Source organism: Onychomys torridus, chromosome 8 (genome assembly GCF_903995425.1).
Source record: "Onychomys torridus chromosome 8, mOncTor1.1, whole genome shotgun sequence".
In the NCBI taxonomy this organism is placed as follows: domain Eukaryota; kingdom Metazoa; phylum Chordata; class Mammalia; order Rodentia; family Cricetidae; genus Onychomys; species Onychomys torridus.
The window spans coordinates 45,363,692-45,388,095 of record NC_050450.1 but is presented as its reverse complement, the minus strand read 5'-3'; the positions used below and the strand labels follow the sequence as shown (position 1 = coordinate 45,388,095).

General features: G+C 45.5%; 1 protein-coding gene across 2 annotated transcripts in view; it reads right to left on the bottom strand.

The window, feature by feature from the left end:
• Gria1 (glutamate ionotropic receptor AMPA type subunit 1) overlaps positions 1 to 24,404 on the bottom strand; it is a 324,981-nt gene that overhangs the window by 29,037 nt on the left and 271,540 nt on the right. For both annotated transcript variants that reach the window (XM_036195347.1, XM_036195348.1), the window contains exons 12-13: positions 18,996 to 19,194; positions 12,281 to 12,528 (exon numbers count right to left, since the gene is read on the bottom strand). In XM_036195347.1, coding sequence (XP_036051240.1) covers positions 12,281 to 12,528; positions 18,996 to 19,194 — 447 coding nt within the window. The remainder of the gene's footprint in view (positions 1 to 12,280; positions 12,529 to 18,995; positions 19,195 to 24,404) is intronic.

Here is a 24,404-nt window from a genome sequence, read left to right as displayed (position 1 = left end):
TAGCTGTCACTTGCTGCTGCTTTCCCAAGACTGACGAGCTATACCATGGAAGAGTGTGAACACAGAGCCAATGTGCTCTAAAGTCCAAATCCAAAGGCCTCAAGTGGCAGAGCCAAGATGTACATCCAAACCTCACCCTCTCCGGGTCTGCCTTTGCATTACAGCAGCTGCCAGCTCCGAAAAATCAAAAGACCCAGTGAGTCTGAGGTAAAGTTCTTAAGGAGCTTGCTATTTTTGGTGGATGTTAGAAGAAAGCAACATACAATTTGTGTATCAGCAGGAGAGAGCCGGGCTCTGGCAGGCAAATCACCGCCCGAGTGCTGCTGTTCTCGCCTAGGTAAAGGCCGTTCAATTCCAGTGCTGCTCATCTCAGGCCTTCCCACCTCACATTCTCACCTTCTCTTCTCTCTCTAATGTGTTGCTTTGCCATTTATGAGCTGCTCGGCCCGGCACGGTGGCGGCGGCGGGTGGCGGCAACAGTGGAGTTCTAACGAGCATCTGTGTAAGTTTGTCTGTCTTTGTGATTCCACTGATGTCCTGTGAGATTCAACAGCAAGGTGGGGCTGCCCGTTCCTGTGGCTTTAGAGGTGGGGTGGGTGCTGGAACCTTTACTGTCTGCTGTTCCCAGCGTATTCTCTGACTGCTTTAAGGATGGTGTCTTAAGAAGGACAAAGGTAGTGGCACTTGGCAGGTGGGCACATCCAACAGCAGTGGGGGTGTGAAAAAAAAGAGGAAGGCATTATGATCAAGGTTGGTACCTAAGTGTGGCTGCACAGAGCCCTTTGAGAACCTATCTTAGGTTCAGACTGCAGCAGGGAAACAGGGATGGCTGGGTCGCAAGGCTAGGAGAAGATAGAGCTTGAATGCACACAGCATCACACATACACAAGCTGTGAGGTCCCTGTGTTACCATCAGTCTAAAGTGAGCTGCTTCATGGAGTGGAAAGTCCAAAAACTCATGGAATTTTAGGAGGCATACTTTTGGGGGGGATTCGGTTTCATCATCATAGGCAAGCAGGGAGACATCAATGCATACTGGATGTACTTCTGCCCATTTGGAGGTATATGGCATGACGTTAGCCAACAGGATGGCCCCCATCCCAGGGAGGCCTCTTGTACTCCGTAGATGCACAATGCAGAATGGAGATGAGAGTTCCCTATGGAATTCAGGGTAGAAGCAGGAATCTGTTTTCCTATTTCCACATTAATCAGGTAGCTCTAAATGTGTGTGTGTGTGTGTGTGTGTGTGTGTGTGTGTGTGTGTGTGTGTGCACAGTTTCAGAATCTATACATTAAATGATCCAAGTCTTCTTTTTCTTTGCTGATTTTGAGACAAGGTATCTTGTAGCCCAGGCTCCTTGAACTGATTACGTAGACAATGCTCGCTGTGAATGGCTAATTCTCCCGCCTCCTCCACTACCTGAGGCCTGAGATTCTAGTTGTGTGCTACAACATCGGTCAGTGATGCTAGTTGTCTGACCACTTTTCTTCACGTGCCTATCTCTGAGGAGACATTCTGGAAATGAGGCTGTTTGAGTTGGGAACCCAGCTTAGGGAATCTGTCAACTCCCTCTGCCTCAGTTTCTTGAAATGTTTGATGAGGATGGAGACAAATTTGTGTTCACAATGCCACTGTGTGAGTAAGATGATGTACTCAGTATTTCTTACAAGTGCTTGGGTAACTGTGCTTGATGCATGTTGAGACAATCATCAGAGCTACCGGGTGCTGACGCGGGCCCTTGCCACGCTCTAGGCTTTGACTTCTGGGCCGGATACTGCACTGGCATTCTAAGATGCTTTCTCTGTGCTCTCTGTGGTCCGCTCCACGGTACTGACCTGAGAAAGCTTCTCTCCTTAGGAAAACCTCCACCTCTATTCAAATGTGCTTGCAGTTGCATATACATGTACAAGCACACACACACACACACACACACAAATGCACACACATACAGGTATGCACACACACATGCATGCATACATGTGCAAACACACACACTTACATACACAATCTCACACGCATGCACACACACACTCATGCACATACACTCACACACACACAACACTCACATACACATACTCATAAACACACATACACATACTCACATGCACACACACACACTTTCACACTCATACATACAGACATACTTCACATATACTTCCTTTCTGCCCTCATCCTTTCCTTAGCTCCTCCTGTCCTTCCTCCCTTTCTCTCATTCTCCCTTTTTATCCACCTGCCCCCTTTTCTTCCTTTCTTCCTCCCTCTCCAGCTCTTTGGAGGAGGATGCAGACTAGACAGCCTCTCTGCCCAGAGCGCTTTGTCTCTGATCAGACCTGACCTGGGTCACTGAGTTCATGAGGTTACCATGACAACGCGTATCCCTGGCTACCCATCAGGAGGCAAAGACCAATTGAAAGGGACTGCCATTTCCCTGGGACATACTGTATTTATCCTCAGCAGCAGGGCCCTGCACCAGCATCAAACTACGGGAAGAGTGGCTGATACTTGAAGTGTGGGAGGGAGGGAGAAATGAATATTAGTGTCTTAGTTTTTCAGCATGTTCCCTGTGGGAGAGGACCACAGATTGTTCTCAGAGAGAGACACTTTATTTCAAATGCAGCCAGTGTGTGCAGTGGAGAGGGAGGTGGGCTAAGCTCCTACAGATTTCTGATACGGTGGGTTTTACAGAGAAGGAACAAACAAATTATTTAGACTTAAAGTGACTTTCCAATAGGTCCAAAGGGAAAAGGGGGTAGAGAACATTAAGGAGTGTCTTTTGCGACAGGCCTTTTGTAGTATTTCATCAATTTGTTGAAGAAACTTCATGAAATTATTATTACAGTTTTTAAAATTATTTTCTGTGTGTGCATGAAGTGTGTGTGTGTGTGTGTGTATGAAGGACAACTTTATGGAGTTGGGTCTCTCCTTCCACCTTTACATAGGTTCTGGGAATTGAATTTGGTCACCAGGGTCATGGGGCAAGGCTCTTTAGCCACAGAGCCGCCTTGCTGGCTCAATTCCAGTTTTCTAGGTAAGAAAGAGGAGGCTTATAAAGCTATGGTGAACTGGCAAGTTCAGGCAGCTGGCGAAGTCACAGACCTGAGCTGAGTTATGTGCCTCCAAGGCTGGTGACTACTGCGTCACTCCGTCTAGATTCCCTGACAGCCTTGCTACTGCATGCTCCCCATCCCCCTGCTTAGCCTCTATTGCTGGCCCGTCTTTCTCCCTAAACTATTTTAGCCCTTATTTGAAGAATGGAATCCCTGGAGAGTCATTCAGACTCTGTGTTCCACACTGTGAACCTTCAGAACCAGATTATTGTTGGATGAAACCTGAGAAGTGAGGGTGTAGGAAGACGTTTCTCTCGAAACCAGCTCTCCTGGGTGTCCTAGTAGACACTGAAGTCGGGGGCTGAGTCTTTAGAGGAATAGCTCAGATACCACATGGACTGCTTGCTTATTGTTTTCTTGATTGTTTCCAGGGTCAGTGTGGCTGACAGGGAGGAAAAAAAAACTTCCTACAGCCTTCCATAGCACTAAGAAATAGGTGAAGAAATAGTGTTGGAGGACGGACCATAGAGCTGCCCCATCATCCCCACGTGTGTGCAGCTCATACATCTTGGATGTGTGGCCCTTGCTTCCTTCCTTCCTTTACCCAGATGCCAATATGGACAGTTCTTGGAAGTTGTGTGAAGGGAGAAAAACATATCCCATGGGAACTCCAGTGAGACAGAAATGTTGGTGAGCAACCCTGAGAGTCTTGTGTTTGAAAAGAAAAAGCAGACAGGCACAGGGTCCAGTCAATGTGGGAAGATGCCTGGCAGCCTTTGTCATCCTGGCTGGTGAGCTAGGAAGCTGGCACCCCTCAAAGCTATGCTTTTCATGACCTTTCAGGTATTTCAGAGCAAAACTGAGTGATTCTGTTTGGGAATCCTGTCCTTGGCAGCATCAGTTGGTACTGCTCAGTTCTTGGTCAATAACACCAACTTCTGCTACAACCGGCTCCTTCCCAAACTTCTTAGCTTTTAAGTAAAGTCTGAAATGAGCACAGAGCCAGCACTCCCTGCCCTGTCCCCATCCCATCAGACACTGTGGCCAAGTTCACTGCCTCCTTCCAAGATGACCAGAATAGCTTTGCAAGTGACTTCTCTATCTGTGACTCTCTTTCCCCCTACTCACGTTACAAGCTACCTCCAGGTAACGTTTAGAATCAAGGTCCCTCCTTGTCGTTAGATTGCTCTTCTGACCTCTGCTGACATCCAACTCAACTGCAGAGGCAGCTGCCCCATAGACCATATAACTCATGGCTCCTCCATCCTGGCATATCTTCCAGTTCACAGGAAGATGGCTCTAGCCATTTCTGAAAAGCTCCATGCCATCATCCACATCTGCCCACTCTCATCCTCCACCCTTCTCTCTCATAGTTCTTTGAGGCTTCTGTCAAATGTCACTTGGCAAATCTTGTTTCTTAGACTTAGGTTCTCCTCCTTCTGAGTGTCTTTGACTGTCTTATGCCACCAACAAAACAGTAAGTTTTTTTCCTATTCATGATGTCTTCTGGATACCGCATCACTTAGAGACTGGGGTTATTTCTCTCTCACTATGCAGGGCTGTGCACAGTGCTGTGTGTGGAGTGGGCATCAGAAGTGAAGCCATGAAATGGAATAGCCCAAGGGGTAGATCTCAGACTTTCCTGAATGTTTGCCATTAGTGGGGGTGTTGTGGGGGAATTGCATTGTACTCCTGTGTCCCCTTGGCCCAAACATCTGGCATGGATAAGATGTGACAGAACATGGAGATGTCACAATCACAGAGACCACAGAAGCCCCCACGCACCCACAATCAGTTAAAGACCAGACTAGGACCAATGTCCTGGTTAGGGTATAACTCTTAGCAAATCCATTAAACTCCTGGCAGATGATGGTTTGCAAAGGAGGGCCATTAGCTAAGAATTCAACAGAGGCTGATGTGTTCTACATTCTTACTTGGGTTTATAAATACAGGCCATGCATTTTGACCTAGGAGATTTGAACATATTGTCTCTGACTAAAGGGACTATGCATCTAAGTGAGGAAACTGCATTTTAGCCAGGTACTTCCATTTAGTTGGCACCAAAATACCCACAGATGATAATTAGTGGATTTACTAATTGCCTTTCCCATAGAGACTGGCATTGGCCTGTCCATCTTTATTCACAATCTGAGGGCTTCAGAAACATAACTCAGCCCCTCACCCAAGCCCAAACATGCAGAGACAGCCAGCAAACAGCGTCTATTTCAAAGGAATGCCACTTGTCCAAACGGAAAGCCAAACACTGAGCCACCTCGCTTCATCAGAGTATTTGTTTCCCAAGTAGGGAGAGAAATGCTATTCTGTCATTAAGAGTCTTTTAACACACCGTGGGACCATGATCTGACTTCTGCTAAGCAGAGCTGACAGGTGTCAGAGCTTGGGTCTTAGGTCCTTCCTTCCTTCCTTCCTTCCTTCCTTCCTTCCTTCCTTCCTTCCTTCCTTCCTCCTTTCCTTCATTCTGTCCTTTCTTCATTCTTCTTTCGTCTTTCTATCTCTCTCCCTCTGTCCTTCCTTCTCTTCTTTCTTTTCTTCTCTCTTTCTCTCATTTTTGTTTAACATGTACATGCTTGGGTGGGTGTTTTCACATAAACATACACATTTGGAGGTCAGAAGTCAATGTTAGGTGCCTTTCTGTGTTGCTTTCTGCCTTTTCTCTTGAGATAGTGTCTCTCAGTGAACCTGGAGCTTGCTGATTTGGCTAGACAGACTGGTTGGCAGTGAGCTGCAGGGATCCTTCTGTCTTTGGTTCCCTAGCCTTGTGATTATAGGCACATGCTATGTAGTGTTTACCTGGGTTCTGAGACTCAAACTTGGGTCCTCAAGTTCATGTGAGAAACACTTTACTGAATGAGCTACATTCATATCCCTTAGACACCAGTTTTCTGATCTTAGGAGGCAGAAATTCACAATCCATCTGGGAGCAATGTAGGGCAGGACTGGAAGGAATGTTCACTGGTGTTTGGAGGTATGGTGTTAACAGAACAAACAGAGGATCGCTGGGAAGGTGGCATCTGTAGAACACCTGCCTAGGTGGGCTGTGAGTGCTCTGCCTTTGTTAGAATTGTGAGAATCTTGTAATCATGTCCTGAGCATACAGAATCACATTTCTATAGCATCAACTTTTAACACTGTCCAGTCTTGCGAGTGACTTAACAGGTTTTGAAAAAGTACGATGTTTCAGAGGTCAAGAGCTGCTCCTTTACTCTCCCTGGGTTCTACTTGTCCTATAGAATGGTTTCCTGGGATCAAGTCATTGGATGTAAAGCAGCTGGAGCAGACACATGCATCTCTAGGGTTTGGTCCAAAGCGACTCATTCATATTTAAACCATCTTGGTGAAGCAGCCCTTCTCACCTCAGGTGTGTGAGGCACAGATACAGTGGGAACTGGCTTGAGTATGTACGTGTATATTCTTAGATGCTAAAAAAAAAAATACTCTCCTTTTTTTGCATATGTGTGTGGTATGTGTGCATGTGTGTATGTGAGTTTGGTGGGGAGACAGAAACATATTCAGGTGTGTGTGAATGTGTATGCATAGGCCTGAAGTTGCTGTCAGGTGTCCTCCTCAATAGTTCCCACTTTGTTTACTGAGGCAAGGTCTGGCTGAACCTGGGCCTAGTCAATCTTAGCTAGTCTAGGTAGTCAGTTTGTTCCCACTGCTGCCTGAGTGTTGGGATGACAGGTGGCTCCCTCACTGGTGCGACTTTTGTGTGGACGTGTGGGATTTGGACTCCATTACTCAGGCTTACACTCAAGCACTTAATTGGGTGAGCCAGCCCCCAACATCGATCCCTTCTAACACAGATGAGACGCAGAATCCCTTCTGTAGAGAGCATGGGGATTCCTAAGCAGAGATGCTGGGCCCATTCCTGGCAGCTTTACTCTTGTGTTGGTTGGTCAGGGGTCACATGATCCATAGCTACTATCAAGCACTACAGAGAAAGGAGGATGGAGAGAGGGTGGGGGAGACACAACCCTGCAGTGGGAATTCCTGATGTGAAGGTGGGTCATTGGGGTTCTGTGACTGAAGATGGATGAATTTAATATTTTCTATTTTTATTTGCATGGATGAATTGTGCCCATGTGTGATATAGAAATGTATGATATAGAAATGATAGGATAAAAAGGTAGACTATTGAATCTACTTTAATAAAAAAACAACAACTGTTAATCTTACATATTTTACATTAGTATGGATTTGGCTTATTGATACAAATGTAAAGTTAATTTTGTTATACTTTATATATATTTATATTCTTGTTTAAGGCATTATGTTTAAGCAGCTCATTTAAAATTGTAATATATAATTAAGAAATACAGATTAATAGTCATCTATGATAATCAAATTTATAGTCATGTTAGTTAAGTTTTCTAGGTATACATATATTTCAATTAGGTAGGTAATCTTCAAACACTTAAAAGACCTGCAGAATATGGCATTTAAAATGTTTTAAAAACTTAGACTTTTCTGGACAGTGAGATTCATCTGCTCCTGATAGCACCAATTTACTTGAAAGAGGAAGATGGGCATCGAAGACACTCCATATGGAGTTTATCTTCTTATTGGCAAAACTGCCCATTTGGGCAAGAAACTGCTCTTGCCTAGACTGCTTGACAGTATGTTGGATAAACTGGACATGCAGGACCCATAAGAAAGTGACCACTGAACTTTGCCAAAAAAAGGAGAGATGGTCCTTCAGGTTTCTGCATTGCAGAAGAAACTGCCAGACATTCTTCAGGACACAGAGGAAAGTGACTGACGAACTTTGCCAATAGGTGAGACAATCTTTCAAATTTCCTGCTTCACTAAAAAGTCTGCCAGAGACTCTAGTCCTGTAGGTTGAAGATGGATGTCCCAACATTGCAGAGGAACTTTGGGTGACTGTCTAGGCAGCCAGATGTCTCTGTCATTTCTAGAATTTTGGAAGTTGCTTACAATGCACTTCCTGTTTACTTAGGTAATATTATATCCTTCTAGGGTCTTTGAAGACTAGATAGTTGTAATTATAGTTTTCCTTAGTCATGAAAAAAGATGAGCTAGATATAAAACTTCAGACTCACAAAAATGGGATAGATGATAGAATATTTCCTCTCATTCTGCCAAATACAAATAGATTAGATATTGTAACTGTAATTCTTGCTTGATATCTGTTTTGTTATGTATAATTTTACTATGTTAAAGTTAAAACCTTCCTTTTTGATTAGACAGAAAAGGGGAAGTGCTGTGGGATATCTTTCAGTATGCTGTGAATGTGTTGCTCCAATTGGTTAATAAATAAAGCAGCACTGGCAATGGCAGGGCAGGATTGAGCCAGGTGGGAAATCCAAGAGCGATAGAGAGAGAGAGAAAAAGGGTGGAGTCAGGGCATATGCTGTGAGCCACAGCCAGGAGAAGCAAGGTATGAGAGAACAGGTAATGCCATAAAGCTACATGGCAAAACATAGATTTATAGAAGCCTGAGCCATTAGGCCATAAAGTTTGTAATTAATATAAATCTCTGTGTGTTTACTTGGGATCAAGTGGCTGTGGGACTGGGCAGGACACAGGAAAACTGGCTACACATGTGAAATTGTGTCATGTAGGATGTGACACCTTCTGGACTCTGAGAATTCTGCAACCAGATCATTTGGGTTTCTCTTTTCTTTTCTTCTTCTCAAATCATAACTGTCTTGTCTTTTTACAGAAATGTAAACCAAAGAGGTAGGTTTTTCCTCACTGCATATTCAGATTCCTGGGGTTGACCCCAGGAAGAGTGTGGAAAATGCACCAAGGCTATTCAAAGAAAAGGGGCCTCTCATCATCTTCCCCCCGTCACAGTGGTGACTCTGGACTCCAAACACTTCATTTTTTCCTGAGTTGATGGTTATCATTTTGCCTAGGAATACACACACACACACACACACACACACACACACACACACACACACACACATTGGCTTCAGTCTAGCACCTGCCTTTGCCGAACTGTCAGTCACTCACCCTGGAATTGCTTTTGAATAAGTTGCAGCCTGAGCACTGAGTCAGATGGTCTGTCCTCATGCCCACCTGCTGTTGTTTTCTTTAAACTGGACCTTTGTAACATGGGGCTAATGACAGCCCATAGGGATGACAGGAGATAATGTTCATACTACAGCCAGTGGCTGTTATTATAGTAGGAAGGCATTTCAGTGCAGAATAGTCAAATTCTAGGTTCCTGTCACTGAAACTCCTAATGCTTTTCAGGTTGTTTTCTTATTCCAAATGCATGTGTAGAGTAGGAGCAGTATTAGCACTCTGTTGATGGACAGACCACAGCTCCTCTCTGTGCCTTGTTGTCAGTTGATGGCCTTGACCACAAAGCCTCCAGGCAACCACTGGTTTCCCTTTAACCTGTGACATCTGATTGTGTACGCTGCATCTTTCTTGGCTGATGGTCTGTAGGCTCCTGAAATAAAAGTAATTTCCCCGACAAACACTACTCTCTGGATCTTGTTTCAAATCTGCCTAAACGTACACAAAGGGTCTTGTGAGTTCTTCAGGGTGGTGGTGCCTGATTGGTGAATACCAGGCCATGAGATTTCTCTCCACTAAGGTTGTAGTCAGTGGTGTTTAAATCCCTGCTGACATCTTTGTTGTCTGAACTTCTGGAGAATTACCCAAAACTCTTTAAAGCATTTTCATTGATATTTGAAATAAAGACTAAAATCTTTGGCAAAACCTCCTCTAACCTCACAGTTCAAGCTCAGCCCCATTCTCTCTCTCTTTTCGTACCTTTTCTTCATCCCCGTGTTACGATTTCTTCCTTCAGTGTCTTTTAGCAGGTTGTTCTTCACCTGAAACTTTAACATTCTGCCTGTCTGCTTGTCTGTCTGTCTGTCTCTGTGACTCTGTGTGTGTGTGTGTGTGCAATCATGTGAGTACAGATGCCCACTGAGACCGTCAGATGCTGTGGAGCTGGAGTTCCAGCTGGTTGTGAGCTGCCTGGTATCGGTGCTGGGAACTGAATTCTTGTCTGCTTTGAGAACAGCAAGTGCTCTCAACTGCTGAGCCATCTGTCCAGCTCCTAGACCTACCCCCCATCCTCTCACTTTGCCTCCTTGGTTCCTCTGAATGTGTAACCTCATTTTGAAGAGAGCAGCCTTGGAGGCATCTCCCTCCCCAGGATCTACCCATCTCCTAGACCTTTCTGCCTAGCTGTGTTGAAGGTCTTCTCCTTGTCCTCAGTGTCTTGTCATTTTGATGAATTCAACCATTGATGTTTTTAAAAATCTGTCTTCATAGAGATTTGCTGTTTGAATCTGAGTTGGTGTTTACCATATATTCTAGAAAAATGTTTCAAAAATCTAACCTATACTTAATGTCTGCACTTGGAAATCATTGCAGATCAGTTCTTCTTTTTCTGATCAGTTCTTTTTCTGACATCCCCTCTTTGCTCTGGTTCCCACTTTTCTGTACTACCCTGAAGAATTTTCTCTAATTGCCCTTCCCCATAACAGTACACGAATTCTCCCTTCAATTTTAGCTAGCTGACTATTTGCCATGTACTCAGATTCTATACAGACAGACATACCATTTCTGTAAACCGTAATTCAGACTTTATCAAGTGTGCCTGATCTTTAATGAGGGTTTCTTTCAGAATGTCTCTGATTGATGTCTTGCTCGTATTGCTGACTCTGGAGTGCGTGGGATATTGTGTAATTTGCAGTTCCGTCCTGCTTAGTGTAGTCCCAGAATCATTAGCTTCTGCTTCTTCACTTTGGTTTTGATTTTTTTTTTTTCCATTTTGGCCCTGGAGAGTTCCTAACTTGCATTTAAAAGGCTGGTTGATGCATCCTATCCAACATACCCACACATCTTACAGTGACAAGTTTGTTCTATCTTGTTACTGGAAATAGATGTCCTCCAGGGCCCCTTTTGTAGACTGTCCTAGTACCTTTCATGATTATTATTAAAACATTAAGCAATTAGGAGCTGCTGAATGTCTGCCTCCTCTTGCAATCATGTGGTTACATGGGAAGGGTGCCTTGTTCGGAACAGTGGTGCCGGCTACTACGCCGGTGCCCGGGATAATGATGGAACTCAGTGTCATTTCCATGAGTGAATGAATGAAGCAAGGCAGAGTGGCCATGGCTGTCCTGTCAAGCAGTCCCTCTCCATTCCTTACTGTCTTTATTAACTCATCTTGCTCTTCCTAAGAGGGTATCCTTTCCTCAAACACGTTTACTCCTTCTGTAGTCAATAATTTCTCACTGGTGATTTGAGGCTATGTTTTCCGTAACACTTTATGTAGTTTTTCCACTCCCTGATCTTTCCTTTTTTAAGATAGGGTCTGTCTGTGTAGCTCTGGCTGATCTGGAACTTGATATGTCAAACAGGTTGGCTTTGAACTCAGAGAAATCCTCCTGCCTCTGTCTCTTGAGTGCTGGGAGTAAAAGTGTGCACCACCATGTTCAAGTTGAGTTTATTCCCTTTTGACTCACTACTTTCTTGACCTCAGAAGGACTGGGGTGTGAATTGTTTCTGGGCAGGTGAGGAAACCTAGGGGTCTTGTGATAAAATGTCTTCCCTTCTGCAGGACAGTAGCAAATTCTAGAATTAACTCTTCTTTAGCCCATCTTGTTTAGCCCATAGCAAGCATGTAGGACTTTGCCCCTAGCTATTTAGAACGCTGATCAACCCACTCTTGTTAAAGAAGCCTATGTCAAGGCAGACACACGGGCTGTGTTAACTTGGATCTGTTCATTAGGAGGCACTTTGATTTGAACATTTCTCAAGGCTCAGATGGCTGGGCTTTTCATTTGGACAATGTGTTTCTCCTTCTTTTGAGAGCCACATTCCAAACCATTTCCTGTTGGAGTCCATATGGCCAGAGAGCCTAGCTCATAGCTGAGTTGTATGCAGGGTTTCTAGTAAGGGATAGAGTGTCACAGATCACAGGATGGAAGCACAGTGGTTACCAACATCTAACACTGAAGGAGTGAGGTGGAAAATGAGGCACAGGGAAGGACACACAGGCAGTACATCAAAGCAAGCTGAAGCTCCCCCCAGGTCAGTTTCCAACCTCAGGGCTGAAGGTCACAGGTGGCTAGAATCTTCCAGGCCCACAGGCATTTCAGAAGATCTCTTCTAGGAGGCTTTTATTATGCATGGGGGCCTGTGGTAGATGCAGCAGCTTCGTTCCTGAGATGGGCAGAGCAGAGGGAGCACGAAGGAGGCAGATCTGGGTACTTACCTCAGGGCAGACCCCTTGGGTGTTGCAATGCCGTAGCCCTTGGAATCCAAGTTACCTCCCACTTTCATGGTGTCACAGGGCTTTCGCTGCTCAATGTACTCATTCATGGTGGACTCCAGGAGGTAGGCGTATTTGCCTTTAGATTTTCTCACTCTGATCATGCCCTCCTCTGTGGTCCGAACAAACACAGATGGTTCTGCAGACTTCATGTATGTCCACATCTTCTCAAACACGGCAATTTTAGACCTCTGGGAGGGGACAGGAACAAAGCCAGGATTAAGCAATGGCGGTGTGCTTGAGCTGGGGTTGGCACATGTATCAGTGAAGAGCTGTGTGGATCTTGATCACAGATTCATGAGCCAGATCAGCTTAGGAAGAAACAAATTATGAGTGATTGCAAAATAAGAGCCTCTAATTAGTATCAGTAGGTTCCATGGTACAAATATCTTGTAAATATAGAATGAACAGAGTATCTCAGAGTTGTTTAATTACTTCTGAGCAATTATATTCCTTCCAAATAGGGGAAAGATAGGCAACCAGTTCCCTGTCTATCTTTGATTTTTTTTCGAGACAGGGTTTCTCTGTGTAGGTTTAGTGCCTGTCCTGGATCTCGCTCTGTAAAACCAGGCTGGCCTCGAACTTACAGAGAGCTGCCTGGGTCTACCTCCTGAGTGCTGGGATTAAAGGCGTGTGCCACCACCTCCAGGCCCCCTGTCTATCTTTGAAAGACATTGTGGAACGTGTCTATAGTTCAAAAGGGGTTCATACTGCTCCAAAGCAGAGGGCTGAATGACAGCAGGATTTGACTTCACTAAATACCGCAAAAAGTAAAACATTAAAAAAAAAATACAACAAAAAACAATAGCAACAACAGCAAAAACCTTTCTTGTCCATGCCAAGTTCTAGTCATTTCCTATAAGACTTGCTCTCCAAACATCAGTTGTCTGATAAAGCACAGCATGTGTGATGTTTGGAATGAGAACTGCCCTCCAAGGTGCTCCTATTTGAATACTTGGTCACGTTGTTGGTGTTTGGGAAGGAATAGAAGGTGTCCTTGCCAGAGGAAGCGTGTCACTGGGAATGGGCTTTGAGAACTTAAAAGTCTTCCAATACACCCAGTTCACTTTCTCTGCTTGGTGTGTGGAGTTGAGGATGTGAGCTCTCAGCTTCCTTTTTGCTCTGGCCACCACATCAGCTTGCTGCCATGCCTCCTCACCTTGATGAACTCTTCTCCCTCTACAACTATAAGCCCAGATAAGTTGCCTGGGTCGTGGTACTTCATCACAGTGACAGAAAAGTCATGAATGTGGCACGAGACCCAGTATTTTCATCGCCTTTCATTTGAAAAGCCTCCTAACCAGAGCTAGGGAGCTGGCTCAGTTGGTGAAGTGCTCACTTTGCATGCTTGAGTCAGAGTTTATACCCTTCATACCCACATTGAGGAAAAGTTGCCTTGTGTGGCAGGGCACACATGTAATCCCAGTCCTGGGAAGGCAAAGACTGGAGGATTCCTGAGGCTTGCTGGCCAGCTGGCCAGTCTTGCTAGGTTAAATCATGGTGCTCCAGGTTTGGCGAGAGACCCTGTCTCAAAAATTAAGTTGAAAAATAATTGAGGAAGACAGCTGATGTTGAGTTCTGGTCTCTGTGAGCATGTGCAGGTATGTCTTCATGTACATATAGTCTCTCTCTCTCTCTCTCTCTCTCTCTCTCTCTCTCTCTCTCTCTCTCCTTCTAAATTTAGTTAAATGGTTTCTTCATCTCTGAAATTAGCTCTGGCCTTTTTTTCCCCCATTGGGGGTTTTGACTGGATTGTTTAATCCAGCAGTGCAGCTGCATCCTTCTCTTTCCAAAGACAGGAGTAGATTCTATGTCTGCAGAGGCCCTCAGCCCCCCAGGACAGCAGTCCTCAGCCTCTAATGGATGCTTGACCCAACACTGTAAAAATGCAGACACCCTGCATTAAACCTAGAGCTTTTGATCTGGTAGAAGTCTTCCAAGGGTCCTGATCTATGAGGCTCAGCATTTGTCAGTGAGGCCTGATTTCCCTGGAGGTCACGAGTTTCAGGGTCACTCAGTGCACGGCATGATTACTCTGTGGAGATTACTAGTCATCATTTCGTGGGAACTGGGCTCAAGTCTATAGAAGCTACGGAGGCAGGGAGATATGCTCTCTGTGCCCTTCTCAGAGTTTAACGGAGTCTCTTGTCAGGGCGTGTGGTTCAGGACTGCAGACCAGCTCTCTTATCTCACAATCTTACAAGCTTTTATTTATTGTTTTGTGGGAGAGGAGGGAGTATTTTTCCCAAGGACATTTTAGGGGTATTGGAATATGGTTTTTGATTTTTCTTTTCTAATGTGTATGTTTTTTTTGGGGGGGACAGGATGTATTTATCTGTCCCTATTGTGTAGAGCCAGAGGTCAACATCTGTGCCTTTCTCTGTTGCTCTCCACTGTATCATCTGAGACAGGCTGTATTAAACCTGGAACTTACCAGTAGGTTAGACTGGTTGCCTAGAAGGCCCCAGTATCTTCCCACCTTGATCTCCCAGGCACTGGGGTTACAAACTTGTGTTGCCACAGGTTTTTATCTGGTGCTGGGGTCTGATCTCACATCCTCAAGCTTGTGCAGTGAGCACCTAACCCTCTCTGATCTATATCTCTAGTCCCAAGACTTTGGAAATGGACAAGTGTTAGCTGCATACAAAGGCCTTAAAATAAAGAAAAAGACTGGAAAAGTTATATAACCTGTATATCAGTTACTAAATAGATCATATTTAATTAATATAGGATCATTACTATACATGCATCATTGCTTTTATTTTCTTGGTGTCAAGAACATTAGACAAACAACTGTCACTTTGATTAACTAATCTGTAAAATATTTAGGACCCAGAAAAATCCTAAGTTTTGAGTTGAAATAGTTGGAAATAGCTACTTGGAATTTCAAAGAGGCATATGACATGGATTTAATTTGGGATGGTCCCTCATTAGACAAACTATTTCATTGGTTCCATAAAGAGATTTGGAGAGAACACTGGACTGGGCCAGAAGAGCCTGGATTCTGCTCTTGCTTTTATTTCTAAGTCTTGGTTTGTTCTTTGGAACACTCTTCTTTGCGCCTCTGTTTCTTCCTTTTATTTCATGGTAGTTTTAAAGTGTCTTGCTAGCTTGAAATGTCTGATTCTGACATGAAAGCAACAGTGTCATTGAGGGAGAGAGGAGAGGAAAGCGAGGAGCAGTACCCACACCCATTCAACATGGCATATCCAGGGGACGCAGTACTCTCCTACCGGGAAACACATACATTCAGTCAGGATCAGCCTGTCTTCCAGATACAAAACCAACTCTCCACACACAGCAGAGTGATTGGAAGATGCAATTTGACCTGACAGGATCGGCACAGCAGGGGACAAGCTGTGGAGAGGCAGAACTGAGAAACCCTGGGGCAGCAATATGCAAAAAATTACCACATCCTCTCAGCCATACCCCCAAAGCCCAGGCTGTTCTCACAGGTGCTCAGGGACCACCAGGACAGTCTAATCTCCAGGAACTCAAGTGGGTATGAATGGCCGAAAAACCAGGGAATGTGCCAGGCTATCGGTTCCTGACTCTATCCTGCATAGCTCTTATCACCTTTCATACATCTTAATTAAACTGTCTGTGGAGAATTCAAAGATTCTGGATGGGGTTGCCATGGGGACTGGAAGCTGGGTTTTTTTGAGATGGGGGTGAGGAATTTTATGTTTCCTTTTCTCTTCTTTCTGTGTAGTAGGAGTGGAAGGAAGGTGATGTCTTCCTACCCAAAGTCTTGGTCAGTCACAGACATGCCAGGGCTCATGGGACATCTCCTAGCAGTGTTCTTTTGTAGTTATAGAAACTAGGGCCCATGATGTAGCAAATGAGAACTCTGCCATGGCGTCACACATGGAAGAAACTCCTGGACTTCTGGTGGCACATCTGTGCTTTTTTTCTCTCTATCAACCAACTTCCTCCCTCATTATATCTTGCCAGCCACAGGCGCTTGGGTAAGTAACATAACCTTTCTGAGACCCACTGTTCCTCTTTGAACAGCAGTGATAACAGTTCCCATGGATAGTGTTGCCATGGAGACAAAACACAAACATAGGTAGATGCCACCCCAGTGCTTGGCATGAAGAAAGCACTTAGATGATAAGATTATTAGAAGTATTTGTGTCTTTTTTTTTTTTTTTTTCAGGGTTACTTTAGTGTTGTGATGCTCTGTGCATGGTTTCCTTGGCCCCTTATTGACAACAGTCAGAGCACTTTGACAAGGCCCTTCAAGGGCTTGAGACCCCTGCTTCTCCACCTGTTCTATCTACCCTCAACACAAAGGCCTCATCATGTCCACCGGTCTTTGTGAGTTCTCCCAGCTCTGGTACTATCCAACAGCTCTCTTCTCACAGTGCTGCCTTCCTCCAATAGCTTCCTCCAAACAGCTTTTGTGGTGAGACAGCCAGAGATGGAGGCAGAGACAAAGGCATCCCTTTTGTAGGCTCTCAGGGTTCCGAACTCAAGGAAATCATGTTGTCTATATGAACTGACAGCTCAGAGAGCACAGAGGCTCTACAATACACCCTACCTGATGAGTGAGTACAGACTTTAAAATCCAAAAAGCTGACTCCTCAGCCTATCAGCCAGCCCTTGTTCCTTTTACTTCTTCCTCTGAACTTGGCAGAGGCCTACCTCTAGGCTTTCTGGAGCCTGAGCATGGTGACTGGATCCACCAACAGATCAGAATTCCTCATTCAGATTAATGAACCAAATTCATCTCAACTGGATGATTAATTTACATACAGCCTTCTTCCCATGGCAGGAAAGCCTCCAACCTGGAACGCTGCTTAGCAGCTCACGCAGGGAACTGTTTCTCTACCTCCCAATAAGCCCACTTGCTTTCTCTTCTCATCCCATTTTGTCTGCCATTCCTTGCAATCATGGGACTCTGAACTCAGAAGCCACTGGCTAGGGATGACTTTGGTGGACATTGTAAATGAGAACTCCTAGAAAGAAGCAGTGTCTGTGGAAGTTGGTAGACTGACTAGAACTTTGGCGATGTGGAGATATTGAAATGCTGCAGGTCTGGAGCTTAATTATAATTTATCTTGGTCTAGCTTTAGCCTATTAGCCATTCTTGGTCCCTCATTTGTGGTAGACCTAACATCTTGTCACTAAGAAAAAAAGGTGGACCGAACATTCTAACAGATACATTCTCTTTGGAATAAACCGTAGGTCTAAGGGTGTCATCACATAACGTGGAAGGCCTGTGGCAGAGGTTTCTCTGCTTTGCTGTCACTGTCTACTTAGTGTTTCCACCAATGGATTGAAAAGTGCCTTGACTTAAGAGTTTTTTGTTCTGTTACTACAAAAATGTCCATGTTGGGGCATGGAATTTGGAGTGACCTAAGTCTGTGTTTCCAGGCCATGGTAACTCATATTTGGTTCCAGAGTAAACTATCTCTTATTCCCTTTGAGGTAAGAGCTGTGTTTTTGTGTCCACGCCATCAAGTTTCTGACCCTAATCCTTATGCATGAAGTCCACCAAGGGTCAAGAAAGACTCCCTTGATCTTAGAAATCCACAGCAGGAGGGAAAGCTACAAGTCTCAGGTGTGAGCCTTGTTCACATACTTCCTAAGGGATTCCACACTAAAATGCAGACCCAGAACAGGGATGGGATAGTGTTTCCTGTGCTTTGCAGCACAAACTAGTATATGGTCAGAGTCTCAATCAACTCTGGGGCTCTGAAGCTCTTACAGGTACAGAATTCCACTTCTCAGGGGCCTTTACACAGCTGAGGGATGTTCCAAGAATTAGGTTTTGTCTAGGGGCTGATCCCGCCATGGCCACCACCAGCAGCAGCTCTTTCTTCAGAGCTGCTGTAAGGAAAAAGGCAAGCCCTCCTAGAACCTGCCTGGTGTTTGGTTCCAGGAGAATAGCAGGCACCCCAATTCTTACTTCTCCAAAAGAGCTCAGGCTACCTGCAAGACACTAGGGGGTTACAGTTGGCACATTCCTCACCTGTAAGAGGGATATACCTTACCCAAATGGACTCCTCTCCACCTCCTCCCCAGCTCCTCTCCACATCCCAGTTTCCTCCCCAATGTCCCACCTCCTCTATGTCATACATTAACAAGAGTTCTTCCTCCCTCCACTGAAACTCAAGACACCCTCCCTTGCCCCCTGGGAATCTGAGGCAGCCTGACAACAAGCATAAGACCTCCTTTTTCTGAGACCTATAAGATGAGACCAAAGTTCTGTCTCAGGGACCTGAACTGTCCTCAGATCTCCTATCATGCTGTCTGTCTAGGGCATTAGTAATTCTTCGAATGAATCTCTTACCCAAAGGACTGCCCCCTTCAGCAGTCCTCTTGAGACCCAAACCCAAGAGTTTTCATGGAGTTTCTGGTATTTGCATGGAGGTAGGCAGTTACCTTGCTGCCTGTAATATCTATCTATCTATCTATCTATCTATCTATCTATCTATCTATCTATCTATCTATCTATCATCCATCCATCCATCCATCCATCCATCCATCCATCCTCTATTTATTTTGTGTTGCTTGGGAAGCAAGGCAGAGCCTCCCATAACCTTCCATCACAGAGCCACCCTAACCAGCCCCTACACACTTTAATAAGAAGGGAAGTGTAATGGAGTGATTCCCTTCTGAGAAGGCACCTTGGGATTAGGGATGCCCTCACCCTGAAGAACTCTTTCGTGGAACCTGCTTCCAGTGTCCCATAAGCAATTTCGGTCTGCTTTGCCAGGTCCTCTGCACTCTCGATGGGAGACACCATCCTTTCCACGGTCAGGAAGGCAGCCAGGTTGGCTGTGTATGAGGAGATGATGATCAAAGTGAAGAACCACCAGACGCCGCCCACAATGCGTCCAGACAGGGACCTGCAGGCCAAGGGGGAGAGGGGTCAGAGGCACGGACATCAATTACAGAAGGCTCTGTAGAGGAGCAGGGAGCCAGCCGCGTTCTGTCAGCAGAGAGGTCAAACCCGATTGCACCCTCTGCTCTGTATGGGAGAAGTGAGAATTCAAATGTTAGGGAGACAACATGCTTCCTTCCTCATCATAATAAGGAATTGTGGGGGTTTCTTCCCCTTGGGTGATAACGTACACAGGCATACCTTCACACCCGCTTTACATAGACAGACACATCAAGACATGTAAGCAATGGCACAAATGTGTCAGCAGCTGTTCACAAGCTTCTTAGACATGTATAAACCCCCTCCAAATGTGGTCAGACGTACACAGAATATTGGTGCAAATGCAGCCCTATAAATACAACTCCCCATGGACACACACACACACACATTTGATGGCCTGGGAATGAATGGCGGTCATCCCATCTTCTTGTTAATGTCCAGGGTTGTGTCATAGGAGGAAGGGAAAGGAAGACTATATTGGATATAGACATAGAATCCGAGTAATCATGCTTCAGTTATGGTGGGGAAAGTCACTACAGAAGTTAGGCAGTCCCTCCACCCACCAACACAGGGATGGATTAAAAAATGGTTAAGCTGAATGTGACAGTACACACCTGCGATCCCAGCACTGTGGAGGTAGAGGTAGGAGGATCAGGAGTTCAAGGTCATCTTGGTCACTGAGTGAGTGCAAAGCCAATTTGAGCTACAGGAGAGCCTTTCTAAGAAAACAAAGAACAAACCAAAAAGGAAAGAAAGGGGCTAACATAGGAGCTGAAGTTTGCTTTGATATTCCAACGGTCCCTCTCTTGTGCCTCAGATAATGAAGAGAAAGATGACTAGCAAGAGAGCCACAGCGACTCTGATTCTCTCGGGGGCCTCCCAGTCCAGGGCTTCCCAATGATTCCACAGGGTGGTGTGGATGTTCCTTAGGTGATGTCAGAATCCTCCCAGGAGGAATGGAGACACTGTCAAGTGGATGCTTAGGCCTTATCAGACAATGGGAACAAGGGGTTTCACAAAATGCAGATGTCCCCGGGAATTTCATACTGGGAAGGGAAAGGCTGGGATCCTAGTGCCAGCCAGAGGAGAAGGAGCTGGTCTTCCAGGAACGGATTTCCCACAGTTCTGACAATGTCAGAGAGACTGGAGCTGAGTCTATGATGGACGGGTGTAGTTAGAGTTTTCCTGCCTGGCCCACAGTCAGGACAAATTTCTCTTACCCGCCAGTCCCATATAGAGCGATATCCACAGCAGACGGGTCCCATTTTGAACAGGCCTGCTTAGCTAGAAAACTTCTGACCCTCTGTTTAAACTTAAATACCTTGTTAAGATTCTAAGGAGGGATTTTAGGGGAATGATCACACATCTTAAGGACGGACTTTAGGGGAATGACCACAGCTCTTTGTCCCTACTCACAACATGACTACACTGAACAAATCTCCTTTCTCTGCTTTTCACTTTGGCTTGTTCATTTAATTGGCATATTGAGGATGGGTGGTAGAGCCTGGCTCGTTAGGGCTACCAAATCTCAGATTCTGACTCCAATCACTTTGTGTGATTCTTCAGGAGTGTGATAGTTATTAGTGATTGTCAGCTTGGCAGGATCCAAGGAGACAGGCATCTGGAAACGTCTATGAGGGAGTTTCTAGACTGGGGTAATTAAAGTGAGAAGACTCATCCTGAATGTGGATGGCACCACTCCATGGGCTGGGGTCCTAGATGTAATGAATTGGAGAAATCGAGCTGAGCACCAGCCTTCATCTCTGTTTCCTGACTGTGATGAGATGTTAGCAGCTGCCTCACATTCCTGCCTCTGTGCCTTTCCTTTCATGATGGACTTTCCGTGTGAGCCCAAGCAAAGCTTCCTTAAGCTGCCTTGGCCCAACAAGAAGAGGAGTAGGTAACAAAAGGATGACATAGAAGACACTGGCCAGGAGAGTGGATTCTGGGCAAAGTACATGGAGCCCTGTCTTTTCTCACTGCGTGCACAGCTTTGGACAAGCCCATCAGTGTCTTTGTCTGTATCTTCATAACACACTGTAAGGATGTGGCTTGCCTGGAGGGCATCCTCTGGAAGTGAAAAGGCAAGCAGAAGCATGGCAGGTAGTCTAGTGCCTGGCACACAGTGAGCACTTCCGGGTGAAGTTGCAAGCACTTCTGGGTGAAGCTGCAAGCACTTCCAGGTAGAGCACTACCCAGGGTAGGTCAGGGGTGTGGAGCCTATGTCAGGGACCTTCCAGAAAGCCCATTCTAAGGCTAAGTAGGGGATGGAAAGTTATCAGCAGCCATCAGCTTTTGATCTAGCAGCTTCGCCCCCACATCATCTCTGACAAGAAGATGGATGTAGACTGCCTCCTTTCTTTAAAAGCATGTCCTGTCATCCCCACGAGGAAGGGGACAGAAGGAACACTATCTGGGGCCCTTCATTTAACCAAGCTTAAGAGGTCATGGGATGTAACCTATTTTCTTTTGTCTTTGATTTCAAACAGCTATTTTTGCAAAGGTCTGGGAAAGAGAGCTTTGAGGTTCTGGCTCTGAATTTCAGGGTGAACAATGTCCATCTTGCCTCATTTCTGATCTGAGGTCGGTCTACAAAGAGATGCCCAGAGTGAGGTGATGGGCTCTGGCAAAACTCACTGATGAAGCAACTGCATCCAAGATGTGTGTCTCCATGGACCAGTCACAGCACCTCATCAGCTACAAGTCACTCCTCTGGCAGAGCTGGTGTGACTAATTTTAACCATCCCAGCTGCTGGGTCACTGTTGCAGCTCCTTAGCTAAGAATGGCCTAGGGGTAAGAGCTGGGGGTTGGATAATGGCTCCAAGGACATCCCATGTCTCTGCAGGTCAGTGCATGGGTCTATTACCTTAGAGCTCTGATTCACAGAGCAATGCATCTTTCCATTTGGGTAGATCATACAAGTGTAGCGTAGCCACGGTTTGTAAAGTGATGGATGAATACTAATAGATTCATTTACTCCTTCATTTACCTTGTAGTTTATTCATTGCATTAGCTTGCCTTTCTGTTGTTGTGAGAAACACCATGACTCAAAGCAAGCCGGGGAGGTAGTGCATGCCACTGCACTCAGCTTCTTCTATGATTTCTGGAGGTCAAATTTAGGCAGTGATGCTTGGGTGGCAAGCACTTTACCAACTGAGCTATCTCTCTAGCCTCATATAGATCCTAGTGCCACACGGATCTTTGAAAACTATAAACAGGTTCATGATACTCCTTGCCCCCATTTAAAGCCAGTCACAGTTAGAAAATTAAATCTAAATATTTTACCAAGGCTTGTGAGTTACCTCCTGATTGACCCGGCTCCAATAGCTTCCAGTGGGCAAATTCTTCCACCACATACTGTCCTAGCCTCCTTGGTCTTTGTAGTTTTGAGACTACAATCATCTTTCCCACTGTGGTGGTTTGTGTGAGAATGGATCCCATAGGTTCATGTATTTTAATGCTTGGTTCCCAGTAAGTATAAGAGTTTGGGAAGGATGGGAGGTATGGCCTTAATGGAGTAGGCATGCCATTCAGAGGGAGCTTTGAGGTTTCAAATGCCCATACCATTCCCACTTAGTGCTCCCCTCCCCTTCCTTTTTCTCTCTCTCTCTCTTTTTCCCTCTCAGCTTCATGCTTGTATCTCAAGGTGCAAGCTCTCAGCTACTGCTCCAGCACCATGCCTGCCTGCTGCCATGTACCCTGCCATAATGGTCATGGACTCTGACCCTCTGGAGCCTCACCTCCCATATTAAATGCTTTCTTTTATAAGTTGCCTGGCACATGATGTCTACTCACAGCAATTGAACATGAACTAAAACACTTACTTGGGGATATTTGCAGGTGTCCTGCTCCCAGGGACTTACTTCCTTGAAATTGCCCCAAACCTGCCTCTGTAGACCCTTCCTTGAGGTTTCTTTTCTAATGCCACCTGCTTTCACACACCCTTGTGAAGTAGTACTGTTTCAGTCCCCCACCCCTTCTTTGCCATGCCTTTTTCATTGTAGTGCTTCTTAGAGTTGAAATGACATGTCTATAGTCACATAAACAGGTGTGCTGACTCTGTGAACATCTGTTCCCCTATAGTTGTGTGTACGGGTCTTATCAGTGTCACTCCTTGCTCTGTTCCCAGCATGCAGCTTAGTGCCCGGCAGAGAGTGTATTGTGGGCAGGTGAACAATAACACATTTTCTCAGGATTGACTATACAGCACAGCATGCTGGGAACTATTTAAGAGATTTCATCTCCAGAGAACTGATTTCATAGAAGATGCAGGACAGACAGACAGACAGACAGACACACAGACACACACACACACACACACACACACACACACACACTGAGAGAGAGAGAGAGAGCGAGAGAGAGCGAGAGAGAGCGAGAGAGAGAGAGAGAGAGAGAGAGAGCGAGAGAGAGCGAGAGAGAGCGAGAGAGAGCGAGAGAGAGAGAGAGAGAGAGAGAGAGAGAGAGAGAGAGAGAGAGAGAGAGAGAGAGAGAGACAGAGAGCAAGCTCTTTAGTATATGCTAGGGTGAAGGGTACAGGTATCACTAATCAAGTACTAAGAATCTCAGGGTGGGGACGATCATGGCCTACTAGGAAAAATCTGGGAAGGCATCAGGGAAGAGGTGTCACCTGACTGGGCCAGGGAGGCAGACTGTCTGTCTTAGGTTTCTATTGCTGTGATAAAATATCATGACCAAAAACAATGTGGAGAGGAAAGGGTTTATTTTATTTTATACTTCCTGATCATAGTCTGGCATCCAGGGAAGTCAGGGCAGGAACCTGGAGGCAGGAGCAGATGCAGAGACCATGGAGGAGGATGCTGCTTACTGGCTTGCTCTGCCTGCTTTCTTAAATAAATCAGAACCACCAGCTCAGAGGTGGCCCTGACCACAGTGAGCTGAGCCCTCCCACACCCAACATCAATCAAGACAATGCACCACAGGCTTGCCCACAGGCCAGTCTGGTGTTCGCTCAGTTGAGGGTCCTTCTTCCAAAATGATTCTAGCTTGTATCAAGTTGACATTTAAAACTAGCCAGCACACTGACTGTGAATGTTCTGCAATGGAGAAGCATTTCCTGGAGTGGGAGCAACCAGTGGCGGCAGGAAAGGCATGTGAACAAGTGGCCATTGCAGTTTCCATCCGCCACAAGATGCTCCCAGCCCATGTTCTAC